At 55.9% G+C, this 21,339-nt stretch overlaps 2 protein-coding genes across 2 annotated transcripts; one reads left to right on the plus strand and one right to left on the minus strand.

The window, feature by feature from the left end:
* Positions 1 to 3,367: 3,367 nt before the first annotated feature.
* NCLIV_044440 (hypothetical protein) lies at positions 3,368 to 7,639 on the plus strand (the record flags this gene model as incomplete). The annotated part of the gene is made up of 8 exons (XM_003881366.1): positions 3,368 to 3,450; positions 4,082 to 4,236; positions 4,528 to 4,688; positions 5,104 to 5,355; positions 5,821 to 5,987; positions 6,261 to 6,428; positions 6,851 to 7,039; positions 7,522 to 7,639. 8 exons carry the CDS (start codon positions 3,368 to 3,370, stop codon positions 7,637 to 7,639), a joined length of 1,293 nt encoding a protein of 430 aa, XP_003881415.1.
* A 1,488-nt stretch (positions 7,640 to 9,127) lies between these two features.
* NCLIV_044450 (conserved hypothetical protein) lies at positions 9,128 to 19,065 on the minus strand (the record flags this gene model as incomplete). The annotated part of the gene is made up of 13 exons (XM_003881367.1): positions 9,128 to 9,207; positions 9,357 to 9,627; positions 10,003 to 10,050; positions 10,494 to 11,016; positions 11,603 to 11,952; positions 12,570 to 12,803; positions 13,237 to 13,371; positions 13,885 to 14,010; positions 14,490 to 15,297; positions 15,654 to 15,896; positions 16,412 to 16,612; positions 16,866 to 17,179; positions 17,515 to 19,065. 13 exons carry the CDS (start codon positions 19,063 to 19,065, stop codon positions 9,128 to 9,130), a joined length of 4,884 nt encoding a protein of 1,627 aa, XP_003881416.1.
* Between the last annotated feature and the right edge of the window lie 2,274 nt (positions 19,066 to 21,339).

Below are 21,339 nucleotides of genomic sequence, written 5' to 3' on the forward strand. Positions count from 1 at the left end.
CGAGTCGGTCCAGACGGTATCTGGTACGTGAAGACTGGAACGAATGGTGTCGAGTATGTGAGGTCTGAGACGGCTGCTTCCCACTGCATAGCCTCGTAGGGTCTCACATAGCTTCCATAAAGTGACCGACATCTCGTCTGATCTCGCTGCATTGTCGTCTTTCGCATATATGCCTATGTTTGTGTCGTATTCCAGGTGCGCCCCCCCACGACCCCGGGCGCGGCTGCACATCGTTGACGGGATTGGGGTGTATATACACTTCGTTTTGGTTCCCTGGATGCTTACGACCAGGTCAAAAAACTTCATTAAATCTACTGGGAAATATGTCGCCATATTTCTTGGGAAAACGTTTTCCGAATTTTCCGAACCCCGGATATGGACTTGCACACACACTGTACCCTATCCTCCATACAAAACCTGCATCGAGAACGTCCAAGTAGTCCTCCTGGGGAATTTCGAGTTCGAACAAGTTTTCCCAAGCGAATGCACTGCTATATGCTCTGAGTGCTCCGAGTACGGAAACAATCGTTTTCTACACGCCTAGATCTTGCAACAGAAGCGCACGTTCTTCCAGCGGGGCCCCTCCGTTAAGTTTGCTGCAAAAGACTTCTTTTCTCAGGCTTTCATACCGCTTCCGTTCCAGAAATCGCTCCGGACGGCCTAGTTGTGCGTGGCGGGCGGTGTCCACCTTGTTTCTGCCACCTGTGTTGATTTTCCACGTTACGCCAAAGGCAGCCTGGCCTCCGATTTAGTGTGTGTGCTGTGCTCGCCTTGTACTCTCTAAGCAACAATTTCTGATCCTGCCTTTTTTCAAGAACCGTGCAAATGGACCCCAGTACGTCTAAGGCGGCAGGCGACTGTTCGTTGTACGCACATAGATGGAGTTATCTTCACTCTGTGTGCGCGAAAACACGTGAGCGGCTAGAGGACTGCATGAACTTGACTTCCGAAGAAGCCCGCTTGTAGCGAACTGGCAGCCTTCGGCGGAAGCACCTTCACAATCTGTTTTCTTCTCGAGGGATTCTTTTTCAGGACAAACGGCGCTATCTCTCCTTGCTGGCTATCTGAAGGGCAAACCTCTTGTCTGTGGCGTCATATGTGTCGGGCAATTTACTGAACACGGAGGAACCCTTTACATCCCGAGCGTGCAGTTCGTATTCTGAATTCGTCTGGATTTTCTCCAGCGCGAGCTACCGAAAAATAAAGCAGGTACTGGCGACAATTTCATTCGCTTTGGATTTACGGACAAGGTAGCCTCGTTGGACAGAAAGGGTAGTCCACCGTTCTACCGTAAGGAAGTGCTATGGTTCGCTCTTTTTGTGGGTGCAGGCGGACACACCCGTGCAGATCGATACGTGGCGCTGAGCTGTTGAAGGCAGCTTCATGGAGTGTCACAGCGCAGTGCGCCGAAAAAAGAGTAAAGGCGTTCGAATCCTTCAACTAAGCTTGAAGAATGCACCACGCAAGATAGCTAGCGGACGGAAACTGCTATAGTATATTGAGCTTCTCTCGTCGATTGGGTGTCTTCGGGCAGCCATGGCGCCGGTTCCCCAGAGGGAGCGGGCCCGACTAGAGCCGTTACCGTTGTTTTAATGCACGATTTGTTCCTTTACAATGAAACACATACCCTTATCCTGTGGCGAAGAAACCTGTATTCTTTGAGTTACCATTCACCGAAGGGAAGATATGTTGGAGAGTCACCTATATGCCCCGCGGAGCGTGCACGTGCAGCCCCCTCTGGCTATCGATGGATTCTACACGTTGGCTACGCAGTACGCACCTCCCAATGCATATTGGAAATACAGTGCGTTCTCTGCATCTTCTCATGTTATATCATACACGCAAAGGCGAAGAAACAGACACTCAGCGGACCGTCGGGGTTGTGTGAGGCAGTGTGCTGCCTATCTGTGTCGGAGACGGCGCAGCTTCATCGAAGAGCAACCGTTTTCATACTGCGGCAATTCCACGCAAGGGGCATCCGCAAGACAAAAATAGAACATACAGATTCCTTGCCAAGCACATCACCTTTCGTTAAGAAACGGATAGACCACGATGGAACATCGAGTGGACGGCTGGTTTGCGAGGCTATGTGGGGAAGAGCGGAAGAGCGAGGCTAGAGCTTCGATGCGCACGGGAGAGGTGCCCCCGAGAGTTCGTCTTTCTCCAAAACTTTGCCCGTGAATTTTTGGACCACCTGCTTTCACCTCGAAGAGGAAGGAAGTCTGCTGCTCTCGAGAATGGAAAGAAGGTAAGCGAAAAGATAGCAACGGGTAGCCGGCCTCGCTCGTCGACGAGAAAAGTCGCCAGAGTGCTGGCTGTTTGCTCCCCTCCTGTCGGCTACGCTTCCCCACTTGGCGATTCTTCTCCGGTGATGTGAGAGACAGAGAATGCCGCATGCAAAAAGGACGCGAGGGAAAGGGCCGTACGCGTGTTTTTCGGAGGCTGTGTTTTTCTCCAAGTTCTTTTCGAAAGCATTCCGCCTCGGCGACAGTGCCCCTTCTCTCGCCTTGCGCGCCTTTCAACGCCTCTTTCCCCTGCGCCATCTGTCTCCGCCCGCCTATGCGGCGTTCGCGTTTTCTTTTGACTTCTGGACCAGTCAAAAACATCGGCGAGGTCAACAGCCTCGATAGTCCTTTGCAGAGTCCCGTCAATCCTTTTTGTTGCTTCGATCGAAAGGAAAGAGAGACGGAACCTGAGGACACCCCGGACGGAAGACGCAGAGGCTTCTTGTTTCCACCAGCTGTCTAGAGTCTGCAAGAAGGGAGATTGAGAAGAGCGTGTCCGAAGAGCAACGAAGGAAAAGAAACAGGCAACGTCGATATTTCGTCGCCGCCCCGTCTGTCTCTACTTCTCAATCGGATTCTGCTCCGTTTCAGCGTTGTTTTTCCTCCGTTTACTCGTGCTTTTGCCCTCCGAGGTCGGTCGGACTCGAGCTGCTTTCTGCGTTGCCCTGAGTGTTTGTCGCCTCTCCCACCTTGTTGGTCTCCTTTGTCTTTGCTGATCAGCGCTCTCGTGATCCAGTGTCAGTTGGAGGACCAGACTGGTGTCTTTTACGCTTCTTTTCATCGCCTCCACTCCGGTTTTTTCTTGTCACGGCCGTCGTCGACTCACGCGACACTGTTCGCCGCTTCTTTCCTTGTCAGTTCCAGTCAGTTCTCTGTTCTTCTTTGGGGACTTTCTTGGCTTATGCGAACGCATGTCGGAAGTTAGACGCGAGCCCACAGTGCCCTTGATTCCGTGTTTCCGCTAGGACAGCTCGGCTCGGTTCCCACCCTCGACGTGTTGTCTCCTTTCTCCTGGCGGTGTCTCTTCGAGATACGCGTTTTCTCTGTTCCCACTCTTCTGTCCCACTTTCCTTCTCTTCAAAATGGCGAGTGACGGGGACGTCGATACCAGCATTGAACAATGGAAGATCAAACGCCTGATCAAAAATCTTGAGAGCGCGCGAGGGTGAGTTGACCGAGGAGCTGCGAGGGTTTGCATCTCCTGTCTGTCTCTTCCCCTCCTTCTCTCATTCTCCTGCGTTGCCTCTTTCTCACCTCTCCTCCGTCTCTTACCGTCTTCGCTTTTGCCAAGTCTTTCTCTCGTGGGGCTGTCCCCAGCGCGAGATCATCAGAGAGAGAAGTGTGAAAGTATTCAAGCGCACATGGAAGCCTCTGTGTGCGTCTCGATCGGCCTTGGCGGGTCTCCTTGTGCTTTCCTTCTATCTCAATGTTTTGGTTCCTTCTCTCGATTTTCTGGGTTGTTTCTTGCTTCCCCTTCCCCCGTCAGGTCGTCCCTGCCCATCCCCCCCCCTCGCTTCGTCTGCTTCGTCTCCTCCCGTTGTCTCTGCATGCGCCTCCTGGGTTTCTTCCCTGTTTCCGTGTTTCTGCGTGTCTTGCGCCTTCTGGGGGGGACCACTCCCGCGGACAAGCGTGCAGGGCGCTGACAGTCTTTCCTTTCTTCTCCGTTGTCGCTCCCCCGTTTGTCTGTTTCCTTCTTCCTCCCCCTTCTCTTGCTTCTTTCTGCGCTGCCGTTTCTCTAAACTAGGTACAGACGGCAACCGGGAAGCGCGCCTTTTCGCGTCTGTGTCTGTTTCCAGGAACGGCACGTCGATGATCAGTTTGATCATCAAGCCGAAGGACGAAATTACGAGAATCAACAAAATGCTTGCGGATGAATTCGGAACAGCCTCTAACATCAAGTCGCGTGTGAACCGTCTGTCGGTCCTCTCGGCCATTACTTCCACCCAGCAAAGTAAGGCTTTTTCTCTTCCGTCTCGGATCCTTGCTTCCTTCCGTTTGCCCTTAAGGCTGCTCGCCTTCTCGCTCCCTTCTCGCCGCCCCCTCCGTCCGCAGCCGAGCAATTTTTGCGGATGCCGTTGACTACCGCACACCTGAAGGATCTCCCGCCTCTTAATCTCGCAAAACCACCTTTTTCCGACTGGTCGCCCTCAGTCGTCTCGCGCTTGATCAGAGAGGGACCAGACAGGAGAGAACCGAGAGGCCTACAAGCGCAGCTGGTCTGTTTTTCCTCTGCTGTCCTCAGGGCTGAAGCTGTATAACAAAACTCCGCCCAACGGATTGGTTGTGTACTGCGGAACCATCATCACGGAAGACGGAAAAGAAAAGAAGGTGTCGATCGACTTCGAACCCTTCAAAGCAGTCAACACTTCACTCTACCTCTGCGACAACAAATTCCACGTCGAGGTAAAACGCGATCTGTCTTTGATAACTTTTCTTTTCGCTCTGTGTACGTCTCACTGCGTGCCGTCTCTGACAGTCACGACGAACGCAGCGAGAAACGGAAGCACCGCAAACGCCTCTATTCCTTTTCGCCTCCTTGTCCTCTCGCACCTCATCTTTGGTTTCTCTCTGGTTCTCACCTCTCGCGTTCTTCCCCATGTTCTCTTGCGCGTGCGTTCTCTTGTTCTCTCCCTCGTTCTTTCTCTCTTGCGTTCTTGTTCTCTCCCTCGCTCGGTCCTTCGGCTGCATTGAGTGTGTGTGTCCCGCCGTCTCTCGCGCTCTCACGGATCACTGGCGAAGAGTCGCCGAGGCGTTCAAGCGCCTCTCGCTCTCGCACCCCCGTCTTCACGTGCGCGTTTGCGGCTTCGTTGTTTCTTAGGCACTGGCGGAGCTTCTCGAGTCCGACGCGAAGTTCGGATTCATCGTCTTGGACGGTAACGGCGCGCTCTTCGCCACGCTCCAAGGCAGCACGAAGGAAGTCCTCCATCGCTTCACCGTCGACCTGCCAAAGAAGCACGGCCGCGGTGGGCAGTCCGCGATGCGTTTCGCGCGTCTGCGCCTGGAAAAAAGACACAACTACGTGCGAAAGGTTGCAGAAACTGCCGTGCAAATGTTCATCACGCAGGACAAGGTACGTGCTGCGGCAGACAAACGAGGGGAAAGATAAGAAGGAAAAGAGAGGGACGGAAACAGGAAGCAGATCGAGGGAAAGGGGGGGCGGGGAAGACGAGAACGGAGAATTGTGGAAGAAGAGAAGAAAGAAGACAGGGAAGAAACGCGAATGCGATGAAAGGCAGAAAAACACGGAGTGGCCGAGAGTGGCGCAGGAATGTCTGTGCGTGTGGAAGCCGGGAGCTGCGTTGCGTGTTTGAGGCGAATCGGCATCTCGGGATTCTGAGGAGCAGAATGTTGAACGAGATCTAGGCAGCGCAAGGGAGAAGGAAAGCCAGCAGGAAGCTGGGATTACGCGAACGGGTCTCGGCGTTTGTCTCTCGCTTTCCAGCGCCGGTTCTCGAGCGAAAGGTCAACCCGATTTCTGGGCGTCGCCTGAGAAGGAAAGGACGGGAATGCCTGCGTGTCTCTCGGCTCGTTTCAGGTGAATGTCTCCGGGCTGATCTTGGCCGGTAGCGCAGACTTCAAGAACGACTTGGCGACCAGTGGAATGTTTGACCAGCGTCTCCAGGCGAAAGTGATTAAGATCGTCGATGTCTCGTATGGTGGCGACAATGGCTTCAACCAGGCCATTGAACTCTCCGCCGAGGCGTAAGTGAAGACGCGAAAAAGGACCGTTTCCCCTCCTTTCCTTTTTTCTGCGGTGCTTCTCCCGGCGTTTCCTGTTTTGTTGCCCGCCTGTCCGTCTCCCTGTTGCCGGCTTTTCTCGCCGCGCTCGGGAGTGCCCGCCAGCGGCCGCGGAGACTTGCAGAGCCGCGAAGCCACGCGTTTCTTCTCGCCTTCTGCGGCGTTCCTCTTCCCGGTTCCTCCCCGCCGCACGTTTCTCACGCACGAAAATCCGCCATGTGTTCCCTCCGTTGTCAGGTTGACAAACGTGAAGTTCATCCAGGAGAAGAAGTTGATTGGCCGCTTCTTCGACGAAGTTGCTCAGGACACGGGGAAGTACGTGTTTGGCGTTCAAGAAACCCTGCAGGCTCTTGAGATGGGCGCTGTGGAGCTCCTCATCGTCTACGAAGGCCTCCCCCTGGAGAGGTACGCACGCCGTGAGCCGGCGAGAACTCAGCCACGGAAGGAGCAAGTTGAGAACACCAGGCGAAACCTGAAGCTGTCTTCGCGAGGAAAAAAGAATGGCATGGAGAGTTCGACAGGGGCGGGAGACGCAACGCCACCAGGGGGGCTCACGGCAGTCTGCCGGACAGGCTGGAGACGGAGAGCGACACCGGGGAGAAGCAAACAGAGTGGGTGTCAGGCGCTGCGAACGCGCAGTCGCATGATGCCTCCACATCACCCAGTACCTGCTAGACTAAATATGCACATACACAAATACGCGTTCCTTCGCACACTACATATATATATATATATATATATATATATATATATGAGTAGATGGGTGCATGTGGGAGCCGCGTGGACAGACGGGCGTAGGTACAGGCGTTTTGGTTTGTTTCCTTCAGAGTGACGCTGAAGAATCCGGTGACGAACGCAGAGAAAATCGTTCACATTACGCCTGACCAGGCGCGAGATGACAAGCTCTTCAAAGAGGACGGAGTGGAACTCGAGGTGTCGGACAAGATCTCTTTCTCTGAGTGGCTGGTGAACAACTACAAGAGCTTTGGAACGACTCTAGACTTTGTCACCAACCGGTACGTCGCAAATCGCTCTTTTTGGTCCGGGGTTTTCTTCGCGACTGCGGGGCTGCTTCGACGTTCCGTGCCGAGCATCGATAAAAGGTTCATCCACTGTGCCTCTCTCGCTTAGGAACCGGACAGCTGAGTGCTTCGCGCCCAAAGGCGGCCCGCAGGTTGCTACAGCCCGGCAAAATGCTTGGTCTGTCCCCTCGCTATTTCTCGTTTTCTCTCTCGCTCTCTCTTTCTGTCCCTCGCTGTCCCTCTGTCTGTCCGTCTATGTCTGTCTCTCCTTGTCTTTCTCTCTTTTCGTCTCTCTGTCTTTCTCTTCTTCTTTCGGTGTTCGAATGTGCCGACAGAGATTGCTTCTTCGACCGTACGCCTTTGGGTTCCAGGTCGTGTTCGCTGGGTCTCTGTCTTCTCCGCCGGATTCCCTGGTCCGTCTTTTCGTCCGCCTGGCGACTGTGGCCTTTACGTTTCTTTGCTGCCTCGGTCTTCAGCTCTCAGGAAGGTGCCCAGTTCGAACGCGGTTTCGGCGGCTTGGGAGGCATTCTGCGGTACAAGGTCGATTTCCAGGACTACGACGAGACTGTGGACCTCGAGGACGAATTCATCTAAGGGACTCGTTGAAACCTTCGCTGTCTCGCTTTCTCTTCCTTTCCCTCGTCGTCATGTAGCGTCTGTTGAATTCCGTGATAGTTTCTTCTCGCCTCTTATTTCTTGTCTTGGGGTACAGGGACGATTTGAGAGGCAAGGGCGATCTTGAACAGTGCGCACGCGGCCGAAACGAGACGGCCAGCGACCGTGTGCTCTTTCGGGTTCTCGTTTTGCCCTCTGCGTTGGCGTTGTGTGGGGTGCGGGAACTGGGGTGAAGGAGACACCTCGTCCGCCTTTGGTGTTTTTCTCCACTCGTCGAGGATCCGATTCTTGTCTTTCGGCTGTTCGGCGTCCTCTGCCTTCATTCACGATGCGAATGTCACCACGCGTCGCTCTCTCCCTCGAGCAGCCCAGCCGACTATATATATTTCGGACTGGGGCTCGGTCGAGGCAAAAAAAAGAGAACTGTATGTCATATCCAGGTGTGTTATATACGTGCGCATATACACATGCAAATGTATTCATATATACGCGTACACATGTATGTATATGGGTGTATGCTGCATGTGAAGAGGGAAATTGACGCCTCGGCGTCGGTGTGTCCTTGCGTTTTTGCTTGCATGCATCTTTTATGCAAGCACGTCGAATAGGTCGGGGTGAGATTTCTGAAGGAACGAATCGCAAACGAGCGGGTTGACCGAGTAGCAGTCGAGAGGCGACACTTGGTGTCCTTTTCTCTCTCGAAAAACAGCCTCTCTGCCTTTCGTGCATGTCTTCCACTTCTCGTCCTCGCGGGAGCGTCTGAACACTCCGCTGCCACCCATAAAGAAGTTGTGTCTATGGACCAGCGAAGGCGTTTCGAGGCCTTTCCAGCTCGACATTCGCCGTCTTACAAGCGGCTTTGGTTGACGCGTGTTCACACCCAGATAACGAAACGGATTGTGTGCCCAAGTTGAGCGACAAAGGAAACGCAAAAAGACAGCGGTGTTTGCTTGAACATATGCGCAGATCCACAGTCGGAGCGGCGGAGACACAAACCCACGCAACAGAACAACGAGAGGAATAGAGGTCGATCCATGCACGGCAGGCACCCCCGTTGCCAGAAAGACGGTGTCTCTCGCAACCTGTTTGAGAGCCTCGTAGCCATTCACCCCGAGCTCCACACACCCAAAGAGCGATCTGCTCCCATTGAGAGAAGCCTCGCTCAGGCAAACCTCACCGCCGGAGGTTCCACTTCCGCCCGCAACACACGTACACATTTGCATGCCAACGGAGACAGTGTGTGCCCGGTCAAGAGCCTGGCTCTGTTCGAGACGGAGGCCAGCCCCGCCGACGCACAAGCGGGAGTCTCAAACCCCGACTGAGTTTGTCTTTCCCCTGCGCGCCGCGCGTCGCCTCGAGGTGCTCATTCTTCTCTCTCCGGCACCTTGTTCGTTCTCGCCCTCTTCCGATGCTGCAAGGTGGGCGAGCCGTCTATCCTGTCTCCGAGCAGTGCAGAGACAGGCCCCATTAGGCCACACAACGCGACTCGGCGAGCACGAGCGCGCTCACCATGCTTCTCTGCAGCTCTGGACTCCTCCAGTCCATCCCTGAGAAGAAAAGGCGCCAGACACACCAGCGAGGGACCCGAGACAAAGTAGGAGGCCACATGCAAACGCGAGAGACGAGCATCACATGCCCACGTGAGAGACGAGCAGCCGAAGTGAAGTGAGCAGAACGGCCCACCTCGGTGGCCTACCTGCGGGAGGCGCGTCAAATGCCGTCTGCAGGAGGATCGCATCTAAGCACCGCCGCCAAGAGGTGGCGAGAAGACTTAGATTTCTGCGATTGAAAGCGGCGATCAGAGTGTGGGAACTGGTGCAGAGCCTCAGGAGACGCAGGGCGTCGAAGAGGAGACACCCCACAAAGAAGGCGGGGACCGAAGGAGACACTTGTGGGGACCCCACAAAGGCGACCAGCGACACGAAGCCGGGAACCAAGAAGTCGCCGAGACAAGTGAGAGAGGAAGCCTGAACGCAGGGGACACAAGCGATGTCGCACGAGAAGAAAAGAGATATCAATTTGTGAAGCATCCAGCAGAAAAAGAACGGGAAAAAGAGGAGAGGATCGAGAGACCCGAGGGGGCAAAGAGGCAGACGGCAAGTCGAGACAGTCCACAGAGAAAAGGGGACAGAGGCAAAGCAGCTGTTTCGCCGCCTCTGTCTTCCTTCGGAAACGAGCGCTAGGCGTTGTGTCTTGCGCAAAACAGCGAATCGTTACTGCCCAGAAAAGCTTAGAATTGTCCTCTTCAGAGAGTCTCGCTATCAGTACGGCGGTACGGATCATACTAACATCTTCTTTGACTCAATACTTGGCCGAACAAGATCCTCCGTCCTCGCGCTCACCTTGTGAAGCCAAGCTAAGTCGTGGGCATCGTGTTTCCGAAGAAAAAGCTGCAAGCACAAAGCGCGTCGACACAGCTCGGCAACGCTCGTTTTGGTTTCTTGGCGTACAGAAACCCATGTTTGCATCAGAGGCTTTCGACCTGTGTGCCGCAAAACCTAGTTGAAATCTCGACTGTGTCTCTGTACATGTGGAACTCGCCGCATCTTGCTCTGTGCGGCTCTACCTAAATCTGCCCACGTGTGCATGTGCAAATGCCTGGCTTTCCTCTACGGGTCCAAGTGTCCACACGACCGCCCACGTCTTTCGACGTGCGTCGCCGTAGAGCCATTCCCTCGCTCCCGTTCCGGGTCGGTGTACACAGCCGCGTCACTCTCTTTGTCTCTTGGTGTGTTTCACGCACGTTCTCTGAGCTCATGTATATCAGTTCCCCCTTTTCGGTTTCTTTTGGTTGCTGAAGAAAGCAGACGGCGACGAGGCACTCGAGACGCACCTCCAGCACATGCCTCCTCTTTGCATAAAGAGCGAGGAAAACGAGGAAACAGGGGAGTGACGACCCTCCTCGAGCCCCGTGGCCCTGGTCGCATGCCTTTAAGAGACTGAGGTCTGATGTCCCTTCTGTCTCCTCCGCCGAGGACTCTGTGGGGTCCTGTCCCCCTCGCCAGGATCCGCGCTGCTCTGTTGGGTCTCGGGCGCGGCGGCGCTTCTGTCTCCTTTCTCCCTGTGCGTCTCCAAAGTTCCCCGCCTCTCCGCGTCCCTCCGTGAACGCACGCCGGCCCAGCGACGCGAAAGAACACCGCCGACGAGACGAGAAAGAAGACGCGCAGCAGGCGTCAAGCTCAGAAGCGACCGGAGACAGCGCTCGCAGCGATGCCTCCAGAAGCCGCGGAACCGCAGGAAGGGACTTTGTAGGAGAAACCGCGGCGTGCTCAGGAGTCTCGCCAGATGAAGAGGCAAAAGATCCGCTTAGGGCGGCGAGCAGGCAGGCGCAGTGGCGGTAGCCCAGACGGCAAAACCTGGGGAGAACACACAGGACGGCAGCGAGGGGTTTGAACAAGTCGGACGACGACTGCGCGCGCTCGACCGCATGCGGGGACGAGCGGCGGGACGAGCACGCGAGAGAAGCTGAGGCGGAGAGGAACTCAGACAGGCGCAGCGAAGGGCCGGAGGGCGCCGCCTGGTCTCGTAAAGATGGCTGTGCCGAATACGAGCAACGCATCTCAAGCGCCAAGCGAGTGTCCCTTCAGACAAACGGATCGAACCCAACAGCCACACAAAAAGCCAGGGCAAGCCGTCAACACACTGCGTTTTACCGATTGCCAAAGCTGGCGAAGAGAGGCGCCACTTGCCCACGCGCGGAGGACGCGCCGGAGCAGCAAAACTCTTTTCCCTTGCGAAGATTTTAAAACTCAGACGCACTTGGGATTCCCCAGGCCGCGCCGGGCGACGCACATGCGCGGCCGTTTAACACACGTTTTTAGGTAAGGTCCACGTGCACCTTTCCCGGCAGCTGAAATTCGGGAATAAAGAACAAGAGGAGAGTTGAAAAAGGAGCGCGAAACCAAAGGGGACAGCATGAGAACACAGGTACAGGAAACGTACCCTCGAACAAGGCAGTCGAGCGCCTCGATCTGCCTTCGCAGGGCGCAGAGTTCTCCTTCCCTCTGGTGTTCGTCGTCGAGTTCTTCCTCTCCGTTAAGGCAGGGCGACGAAGCGAAGGAGCAGACAGGCGGGGACGCGCACGTGTCTTTTCTCCGAGCACGGAAGAGGAGAAAACAGAAACTGTCTTGCAGAAGGAGAAGAGTGCGGTCGCGCTCCTCGTCGCTCGCGTTGGCCTCAGACGACGTAGGTCCCCCCGAAACAGGCAACGCGTGAGATTGAGGAGACAGCGAAGTCGAAGGCGACCCAGACAAAGCGCGCCGTGCTTCCTCGAAACAGGCGCAACCACAAGCCTGAGAACGACACAAGCATGCACAGGTTCTCGCACGGCGTACGCGGCTTCAGAGACAGCGGAGACACTTGTGTGGGGGACGGAGGGCGCAAAGAGCGCAGGAGGCGAGACCTGGCAGGCCGTGCATGCAGGCAGCGAAGGGAAAAAAACACGGAATTGGGGACACTCCACCGGACAGAGAAAGTGGAATTTGGACCTGCGGCCTCGTCGCGCGTGAACAAACGTCAGGAAAGAAAATCAGCTGTGACTCCGTTACGGAAAAGCGATGCAGACTTTAACAGGCAAATACTCATCTGCGTATGAATGCGAAATATACATACACCTGTACAACGATGTATCCGTACAAAGCCCACTACGCTAATACCTACACAGACAGACTCAAATTTATACATATTTATATATATATATATATATATACATACTTATATATATATATATATATATATATATATGGGTCCGATAGGAAGGTGAAGAAACAGGATAGACTAATACATGTATATAGGTTGATCGCAAAAGAGATATAGGTGAGATAAGTGATATAACGGTGTACATTTTGTCGGCGGATTGAAGGCGCCTCGGAATCTGGGCAGGCGTGGCTGTAAGTGAAAGGCAGCGTACTTGGGCAAAGTCGTGGAGCAGAATTGCACAAGGGTCAAGCGAAAAGCTGGGGCTTTGGCGGTTACAACCAGGGACTTCATTCGTGTTCACTTCATCGTTTAGGTCGGCCTCGAGCTCCTCCCGACCAGCATTCGCACGTTGACACGAGGGCGGCGGAGAAAGGTCCAGATCCTGGAGAGGCGCCGCGCGATCTCGGAAGTCCGAGAATGCATGCACGGAAGAGACGAGGAAATTCTGAGGCGCACAAAGAGACAGACAAAACGGAGATCAACCTCCAGACGTTCGTCACCTATCTCGCACACTATAGTCACCTGACAAAGAACGATTGCGTCTAAGTGCACCTTGAAGCACCAGGGAGAAATGGGATTAAGAGGTGCCGATAAACTCCAAGGATTGGAGAGCTGCAGAGCCGACCACAGGCGCCCGGGCGCACAGCGAGTGGGGCACGCACAAGGCCCAGGAAGAGCGTTAGAAGGCGACGCGCCACACGTCCCAGCAGTAGTGGTTAAACTATAGACGAGTCGAGTACTACCCATACAGACCAGGCGTAAAAAGCGTTCATCCAGCTACCGAACAGGTGCGAAGCCAAGAAAAATCCGATCCGTGTATTCCGTACAGAGTCGCCGCTGAGTCAGGCAAAACTTCTCGGGAATCAGGCTTTGCTTACTCGCAGCAAATCCAGGACTGCAGGCACCAGCGCCGGGACCCGCGCGGCTTCTTGGAGGTAAGGGATCGACGCATGCAGCTGGTTGTTGGCGAGCAGCGATGCTCCGTACTCCATCACAACGTCGCATCTCGCTTCCTGTTCACAAGCAAAAGAAAGGACCGAAGCGACGACAAAGTGCAGGTCCGTCTTCGCAGCCAAACGGGCGAGAGCACAAGAAAGCTTCAGGCATTTCTCCTCTTTCTGTGCGCTTCCCGTTCTCGCAGTCTCGCGCGGCTTCTTTCCCTCGCCTTGTGCGCCACAGCTTGTCTTCCCAGCTGGGCCGTGTCTTGCCCACTGCTTCTCCCTTTCCGTCGTGATCTTCTCCCTCTGCTTTTCCTCCGTGCTCATCTCTCGCTCGTGTCATGGTCTCTCCCGCCTTCTTCCTATCTCGGCCTTCACTCCACGCTTCAGCTGTCCCTTCGCGTGGTTTCCATCTGTCGTTGACAAGTCGGCGTTACCGTGATTTCGTGTCTTCTCCTCCTCTGTCGGCAGACTCTCTTAGTCTCCCTTGTTCTCTCTTAGTCTCCCTTGTTCTCCCTTGTTCCCCCTTGTCCTCTCTTGTTCGCCCTTGTTCTCTCACGGCCCTCTCTCTCTCTCGCAGCCACTTACTACCGCCACTCCTGGAGGGAGAGGGGCGAAGGCGTCGGCGAGGAAGAGCAGGTCGACGATGTGGGGGAAGAAGAAGGGCGGAAAGGACGCTGAGAGCCCCACGTCCTCGATAAGCAGATGAAGGAGCTGCATGCGCCACAAAAAAACGGCAGAGCGGTGGACGAAACAGGCCAGGATTCGGATCGACGCCAAGCCAGACACTGACACGAGAGCGAGGAACGGGGACGAACACAGGGCAGTACGTCGACACACAATCAGGTTGAATCCCTCAAACCGAGAAGGGCGATCGGGGTGCCATGGAGAGCCCAGCAGTACGTCGCCACACAGAAAAGGCGGACGAGAACGCGGACATGAGGAGACAGAGAGACGCCTCCAAATGCAATCGAGCTCGGGCCGAGCAAAACGTGGCGGCTGGCCGGTTGACTTCCAGAACCAAATGGATGTACTGTCGGACTGAAAAACCGCACACCGAGCCTTGAGAAGCAAGGCGGGTCCAAAGAAGGAAAACGCTTCCCAGTTTCCGGCCAAAACCAGAGAGACACCAATCCAGCACGAAAGGCTCCACGCAACGAATCTGTTCAACGCTCTCCTCTGTCCTTTCTCACCTGGAGGGCACCGCTGTGTGTCGCGCCTTCGGGGTTTCCTCTCGAGAGCCAGAAAGCGAGAACAAGGCGATCGGCTGCGTCCAGATCGAACGCCGCCAGATCGACATTCGCGTCTCGTTCGTTGTCTGCGGGCTCCGCTCGCCTGCAAACTCGGGTCGCCCCGCCACGTCGACTGCCCTTCGCAAGTTCGCCTGAGTTCTGGCCCCGAGGCGCGGCAACGCCTGACTCAGGTCTCTCGTGCTCGCGCGTCCCGAGCTCCGCCTGCGTCAGCTCCTCGTCGCCCTGAGTGGCGTCGGCCTCAGCCTGGAGGGCTAGGAGCGTGGGCGCGTTCACCCTGAGGAAGAAGAGGAACTGCGAATGGAGGGAGACCGACGGGAAGAGGGACCAAAAGAGAGTCGCGACGAAGCTCTCTTGGAGAAGCGCACACGACCAGCCGTCCCGCTGCGCGGACGGTGGCGCAGGCAAAGGAGATCGGCTTAAAGACGGGGCGGAAGAGAGGCTGCGCGATTCTTCTGTCGCGGAGGTAGAGGACGCGCAGGGAGTGTGTGACGAGGCCAAAGCAGCCAGCGAAAACGGAAAGACCTCTGCCTGCGAGGAGCAGACAAAGGCCTCGGAGACGTCAAACACACTGGCGACGGCTGCTGCGACGTTACCCACCATCAACGCGAAGGACAGCGAGAGCAGCCCCCACGCACGGCGCTCTTCAGGGCCGAGCGCGAAGGCGAGAGGCGGTGAACCCGACTGCGCTGGAGTCTCCGACGCGCTCGAGCCGGAAGAACTGGCCGTGTGCGCAAAGAGGAAGACAACCCTGGGGAAAAAGAGCGAGACGCACGCCAACACACACATCGCAGCGACACGAAGTGCTCAGCGGCGGGCTGGGAAAGCGAAAGAAAAGGCCACGGAGCTGCTGGTTGTGTCGCATGCAACGGTGGGAGAAAAGGGTCGGGGGCGGGCGGTTCAGGGGTGTGTGTCGAGGCAGCGGAACAGAGACAGAGGTACACATCCGGGCTTGGCTAGCGGAAGGCGAAAAACAGAGAGGATATGCTACCTCGCCATCGTCAGATAAAACAGCGTACGTACATATACATATTTATTTGTCGATTTCTTGTAGGCTGTCGCCTCGCTGCATGCAGAGTTGACCAGGTGAGCTTGGATTCACCCTACCTCGCTCCTACTGCGCGAACTGCCGCCACGGCTGCTTCGAAGTTTTCGTCCGCCGCTGGCGAGACGCTGGGTGTCTCGCGAGAAAGAGACGCCACGTCGACTGAATCTCTGCTCTCGGCAGCTGCGACGGCACGCTGCAGGTCTTCGACGGCGGCGACGACACCACAGAGACAGGAGACACTTTGGAGTCCCAGGCGGTCGCAGGCAGCGAGCCACGAGGCGAAGTCCGCCCGGCAAAGGAACCTGCGAAGGTGCACAAGGGAGGCGTAGACGAGACAGTCCATTTCCTCTGCAAGGCCAGGGCATAGTTTTTTGGGCACCCATCTCAGAGAGCCTTCTTCCAGACACGAAGTCGCCGGAAATGCTGGCACAGGCCTTTGAGAACAAAAAAAAAGGCGGCGTCTCGAGGACAGCGTTCCTCCGGCAAGGACGTCCCCGCCAAAGGCGCGAGATCCCACCGAGCCGCTACAGTGATGATCATCTCGCGCTCGGATGCACTTTCTCGGAGCACTCGAGGGAGTCGAAGGTGACCCCAGGAGACCGATAAAAGCAAAAGGGAGACGACAGAGAAGGAATGCCGGGGCGCCAGAGGACTCTTAGCAGGTCCAGTAGACACGCCGCCAACGCCAGCACCGGGTCGCGAGAAATCGAGGGAAACAAGCAGACGGGAAGGCCCCAACGTGCAAGTTTGTGGCGAATCTGCACCATAGGAAGCAAGTCGTTCGCCAAGTAGCACCGCCGAGAATAAGAAAACGGACCTGCAGAGAAGTTTGTTTATCCGCCAGGCCACGTTGACGGCGTCTGCGCGGGTCCACGCTCCATCCTGCTCCTCCAACGCAAGCTTCTCGAACTGGCTCCACAGCTCCTCCTCTCTTCTGGGATGTGACAGGGACGAAGCCACGGAAGACGAGAAGGACGAGGGCGTGCGACACACCCACAGCCGTTGCCACTCCATGAGGCTGCACGGAAGAACCGAGAGGCAGCAAGCATGTAGCCACGAGAGTCGAAAGCATACAAACGTCTGTCGCTTCGATTCTTCAAACTCCGGTGTGCCGTCCGTCTCCGGTTTGTATGCCTAACTGCTTCTGCGGTTCGCCCGCTCCTCCTTACACTCTCTGTCCTTCCCATCCACTTCGCAGCGACTCTCGTCTCTGCCCCCCCCCCCCCCCCCCGCTGGGGTATGCGTCGAATCATTCGCTTTCGCCCTCTCACTTGATGCGTCTTCGCCGAGACGGGAGAACAAACAAGATGAGAGCGAGGTCCCACACCTTCAGGGCCATGCGCAGGCTCTCCAGCGAGGCCGTGATGTCGGAGGTTTCGTCCTGGGCCTTCGGAGACAGGTTGGATTGTTCTCCTACGCCTTGACCTCGCGCGAAGGCCCTCGGGTCCGGGCGGGCCCCCGCATCTTGGGAGAAACGTCGTCCTCCACCGTTGAGGGAGGAGCCAGCGGCGAGTGTGGGGTCGATGCCTGCCAGTGAGCCGCCTGGAGACCGTGCAGCTTGAGCTGCGCAGTGCAACTCGAAGACCTGAGCACACGTGGGAAGAGACGCGTTAGCGGCCACGATAATAACGGACGTTTTTGTGAGGCCGTGCGCGCATTCGAGTCATGGATTTCGCGTGGCGCTTATGCGCTTTTTCCCTCGTTGGGCTTCTCGCCTGTTGGGCGTGGTGCCTTTCCTATCAGCCAAGCTGCCCTCCCGTTCTGAGCATTCTTCTTCCCCCTCTCCGCTTTTCCTCTCACTCACTTCTTCTTGTGCCCTTCTCCCGCCGCTTTTGAGAGGCGGTATATTCTCTCTTGCTATTCTCTTGCACGCGTTTTCTGTGATGCGTCTCCAACTTTCTTTCCCCTCCACCGTCTTACGTAGTTCAGCGTGGCTGCCAGCGCGTCCCTATGTCGCAAGGCGTACGAGGCCAGCACGTGCTCTCTGTCGCGCATCTCTTTTTCACTCGCGCTCGTTTTGGTTTCGGGTTTGCGAGTTCGCCCTCGGCCCGCCTCTCGCCCTTTTTTCTCTTTAAACTGGACACGATCGCGTGCGCCGCTGTCAAGGAAAACGCCGCCTTTCAGGGGTGTCTCGCCATCGAGCAAAAGACCGTGTCTTCTCAGCAGCTCGGTCCCCGTCTCTCCGCCATCAGGGTCCGTGTCAGTTTCTTTACAAAAGTGGCGAAGATACGCATGAAACGACCGAAAATTCGCGCTCATCGCCTCGCTGCACATCACCAGAGACCGTGCCGTCTCTTCGCGGAGGAACGCCTCCTGGGCCTCGCGTCCCCTCGGGACCAAAGCTGCAGACGCCTCTGGTGGAACCCCTGTCGCCCCGCCTAAAAAGGAGACACCTCCCGGCTGGTGTTCGGGCGCGTTGGGCTCCAAAGCGAGGGGCTGGTCGCCCCCAGGCCCAAGGGACACCGCCGGCCGACCGTGCGCGGTGTGTGACGGATTCCCTCCGACTTCCCCGCCCTTATTTGGAACTTCCAGCAAAGACGTAAATTTCTCAATTGTTTTGGCGGGGGCAAACTCAAGCCGCACAGGGGCTGCGGAGACAGTCTTCAGGAGGCGCGGCTTCACCCTCGCCCTCTTCTTCCCTCGCACGCGGCGAATGTCTCTCTTCCCTGAGATGGAATGCCCCTCAAAAGCGCACCCCTGAGCAGCCACCGACAGCTGGGACTCAACCGTCGGCTCTTTGACTTGCACGCCCGCTTGGCAGGCGTCTTGTTTCTGTTCTCCTCCACTGTCACTGGCTCCTACATCTGTCCCCACGCCGTCTTCCTCTCTCTCTCCGTGCTGTGTCGCTTCCAGGTTTGGATGGCGCTCTGGAGACAGGAAGACCGAAGACACGCAGCAGCCATAGCATCTTTCTCGTGGGATGAGAAAGGCGTCTGTATGGCGACCAGGGTTCGCTCTGTCTCTTTCTGTTCGCCATCGCCTCTCTTCTGTCCCGTCCCTCCGATATCCCAGGGTGCGCCACAAATGGTGTTCTTCCTCAGAGGCCGACACGAGTGAAGGGTCGCCTGTCGGGAAGAATCGCCACGCACTTTCCAGATTTTCTTCTCCACTTCGTCCTGAGTCCCTTGCTTCTTGGCTTCCTTCTACTGATTGCCTTCCTTCCCAGGTGCCTGCGCCCTTCGTCAGTTTTTCTTCGCTTTCTCGTCCTTTTCTCTCTGCTGCTTGGGCTCCACGCCCTAGAGACAGCTCCGGATTCGGTGAAGGCCCAGGAGGAAAGAATGGCGAGGCGCGGCCCCCACCGGCTTCCGGTGGAGCCCAAGACGCCACAGAGGGGAACGCTTGAGGCAACGGGCGACCTCCGGCGGGAGTGTGACTCGAGATGACAAAAGAGGAGACAGTGGAGCCCAACGCGCCCGAAGGAGACAGGGCGGGCGCCCGCCCTCCAGGAACAGGTGCGAACGAATTCTGCATCCTGACGGACTTCAACTGCCCCCGTTTAGCGTCGCCACAGACACATAGTGCCCAGAGGGTGTCAGGCGTTTTCGCTCCAGACGAGTCTTCGCTTGGAACTTCCGGCCTTCCTTTCGAACTTACTAGCCGTTCTCTCGATCGTTTCCTAGCCTTCTCACGCCCTCAGCTTGCCGAGGACTGCAAGGAGAAGCGAGGCGAATGCGCGGCGCCGTTTTCTTTCCTGCAGCCGCAGTCGGACCAGAAGAGGTCTTCCAAGTTACCGAGCAAACAGAGATGCCAAAGTGCTCATGCTTGCACGGGACGCATAAATGCAAATAACAGATTTATACACAAACATGTTACTAGACATGCATGGGTAAGTCTCTGTGTATCCACAAAAGTGGTGTAAAGATGTGATGAGACTTGTGAGGCGATCAGTTGTGGAGGCAGAACGAACAGAGAAAGACTTACGCGCAGAGAGAAAGACGGGCAACACACAGAATGCTGGGAAAAGAAAGAGACAGCGAACAAATGGAAAGAACAAGATGAAAAGGGAACCACAAGAAAAAAGAACAACAAGAAAGAACAAGGAGAAGGAAAAAGGAGAAAGAAGATGAAGAAGAAAACGCTGAGAGGCCCCCGGGGCTCCAAAGCGAGAGGAGACGACTCTGGGCACAAAGGCGTTTCTCTGCTGGTCGTGTTCCACTCCACACCACCTGCGAGGCAGTGTGACGAGGAAAGCAAGAGGAAATGCAACGGAAACGAGAATGAAACAGGGGGAAAAGTGAAAGGGGGCCTCGCAGACGACGAAGCAGAAGAAATGCTTCGCATGCAGTTGGCCCTTTTATGCGCATGCAGCGCGATGCCGTGGCAAACAGCCGTGGCAGCCTGTCTTACGCCCTTTCCTCTGCTCCTTTTTTTTATTTCGCTGGTTTTCTGTCCCACTAAAACTGGCATGGTTCTTGTCGCAGGAAGATTCCTCGTCATTAGCTTTTCCAAATTACCTCGTGCTGGCGAGCCAGCCCAACAGTCCGTACACAGCTGCATGCCTCGACTTCTGCCGGGGCGTTACTCTCGCCGCCCCTCTCTGTCTCATTAATCCTTGCCTGTCTGTGTGTGAGTTTTTCTCAGTCCTCCTCTGTCTCATCTAGCACGCCTTCGTCTTTTTCTTGTTGAACGTTTCTCCCCTTCCGTACTCTGTGCCCCCTTCAGGTGTCTCGGTGTTTGTGTTCCCCGCTCTCCACTCTGGTTCGCGCTGTGTGTGCCTCTCGTGTCTCTCTTTTTTGTCTCTTTCTGTGTGCACGTCTCCATCTGATTTAGTCGCCTTCTCTGTTCGTCGCTCCTCTCTTCTCCGCGCCTTCTTCGCTTTCAGTCGACCTCGACATGTGGCGTCGCCGGGCAGTCGAGTAAACGAGTCACATGCGCAAAAAGCACAGATCAGAGACTTCCAGTGCCAAGTTCCATGCTCTAGGATACGCATGTAAAGACCTGCCTGCGAAGAAGAGTACACCATCTACGTAGGTATATGTTATAGATATGGGAAGATCATGCACTTACCAGAGACACGCACGATCGAGAAACCGTTTTCAAACGTTGCTCCGGAAGGCCTCATGAGGGTCGATGAGAAGGCAGCGTGTGGCAGCACGTATATTGCACAGCGTTCCCGCGGAAATCCCCGAGTGTTTGGACAGTGCAGACGCAGCAAGATGCTGCTTCTTGATCTTCGGGTCTCTTGATCTGAATTCTTCAAAGCCTCGCCCTCGAGGTTCACAGAAGTCAGCTCAGGAGTAGCTGGCCGGAACCGCAGTCTCTGTTTCTCATAGGCATGCTAACACCCCCTCTCTCCACTTCTGGAAAAGAGAGGCGTGCGAGCACTCACACAAGTAGAAACCTAGCAACTATCCTCAGACTGTCTGCCGAACTTAACAATGATCGTGGTCAGCGCAGAAGTTCTGCTGGCTGTCGGTGTATGTATTTGTCCTCTCTTGTCTCCGAAGAGATTCTCTGCTTCACTTTCTTCCTCCCTACGTTGCACCACTCTGTTTAGTCACTGTCGCTTCTCCATTTTGCTGGAAAACCGCGCTGCTGGGGGCCCCTCCACACACAATCGCCTCGCCGTTCTGGTGTCTGGGCGGCTCACGTTTCCTTCAGAATCTCGGAAAAAGCAGCGCAGGGCTGCGCAACTATGCTCGCCGCTTCAAAGTGAGAGGAGTCTCAGATGTTTCCGGGGCTTTCCTGCCCCGGCCGCCGTCGATACATCTGCCGCTCTGTCCCGGTTTCCGTCTCGCTTCTGTT

The sequence above is a fragment of the Neospora caninum genome, chromosome IX, assembly GCF_000208865.1.
Source record: "Neospora caninum Liverpool complete genome, chromosome IX".
NCBI lineage: Eukaryota > Apicomplexa > Conoidasida > Eucoccidiorida > Sarcocystidae > Neospora > Neospora caninum.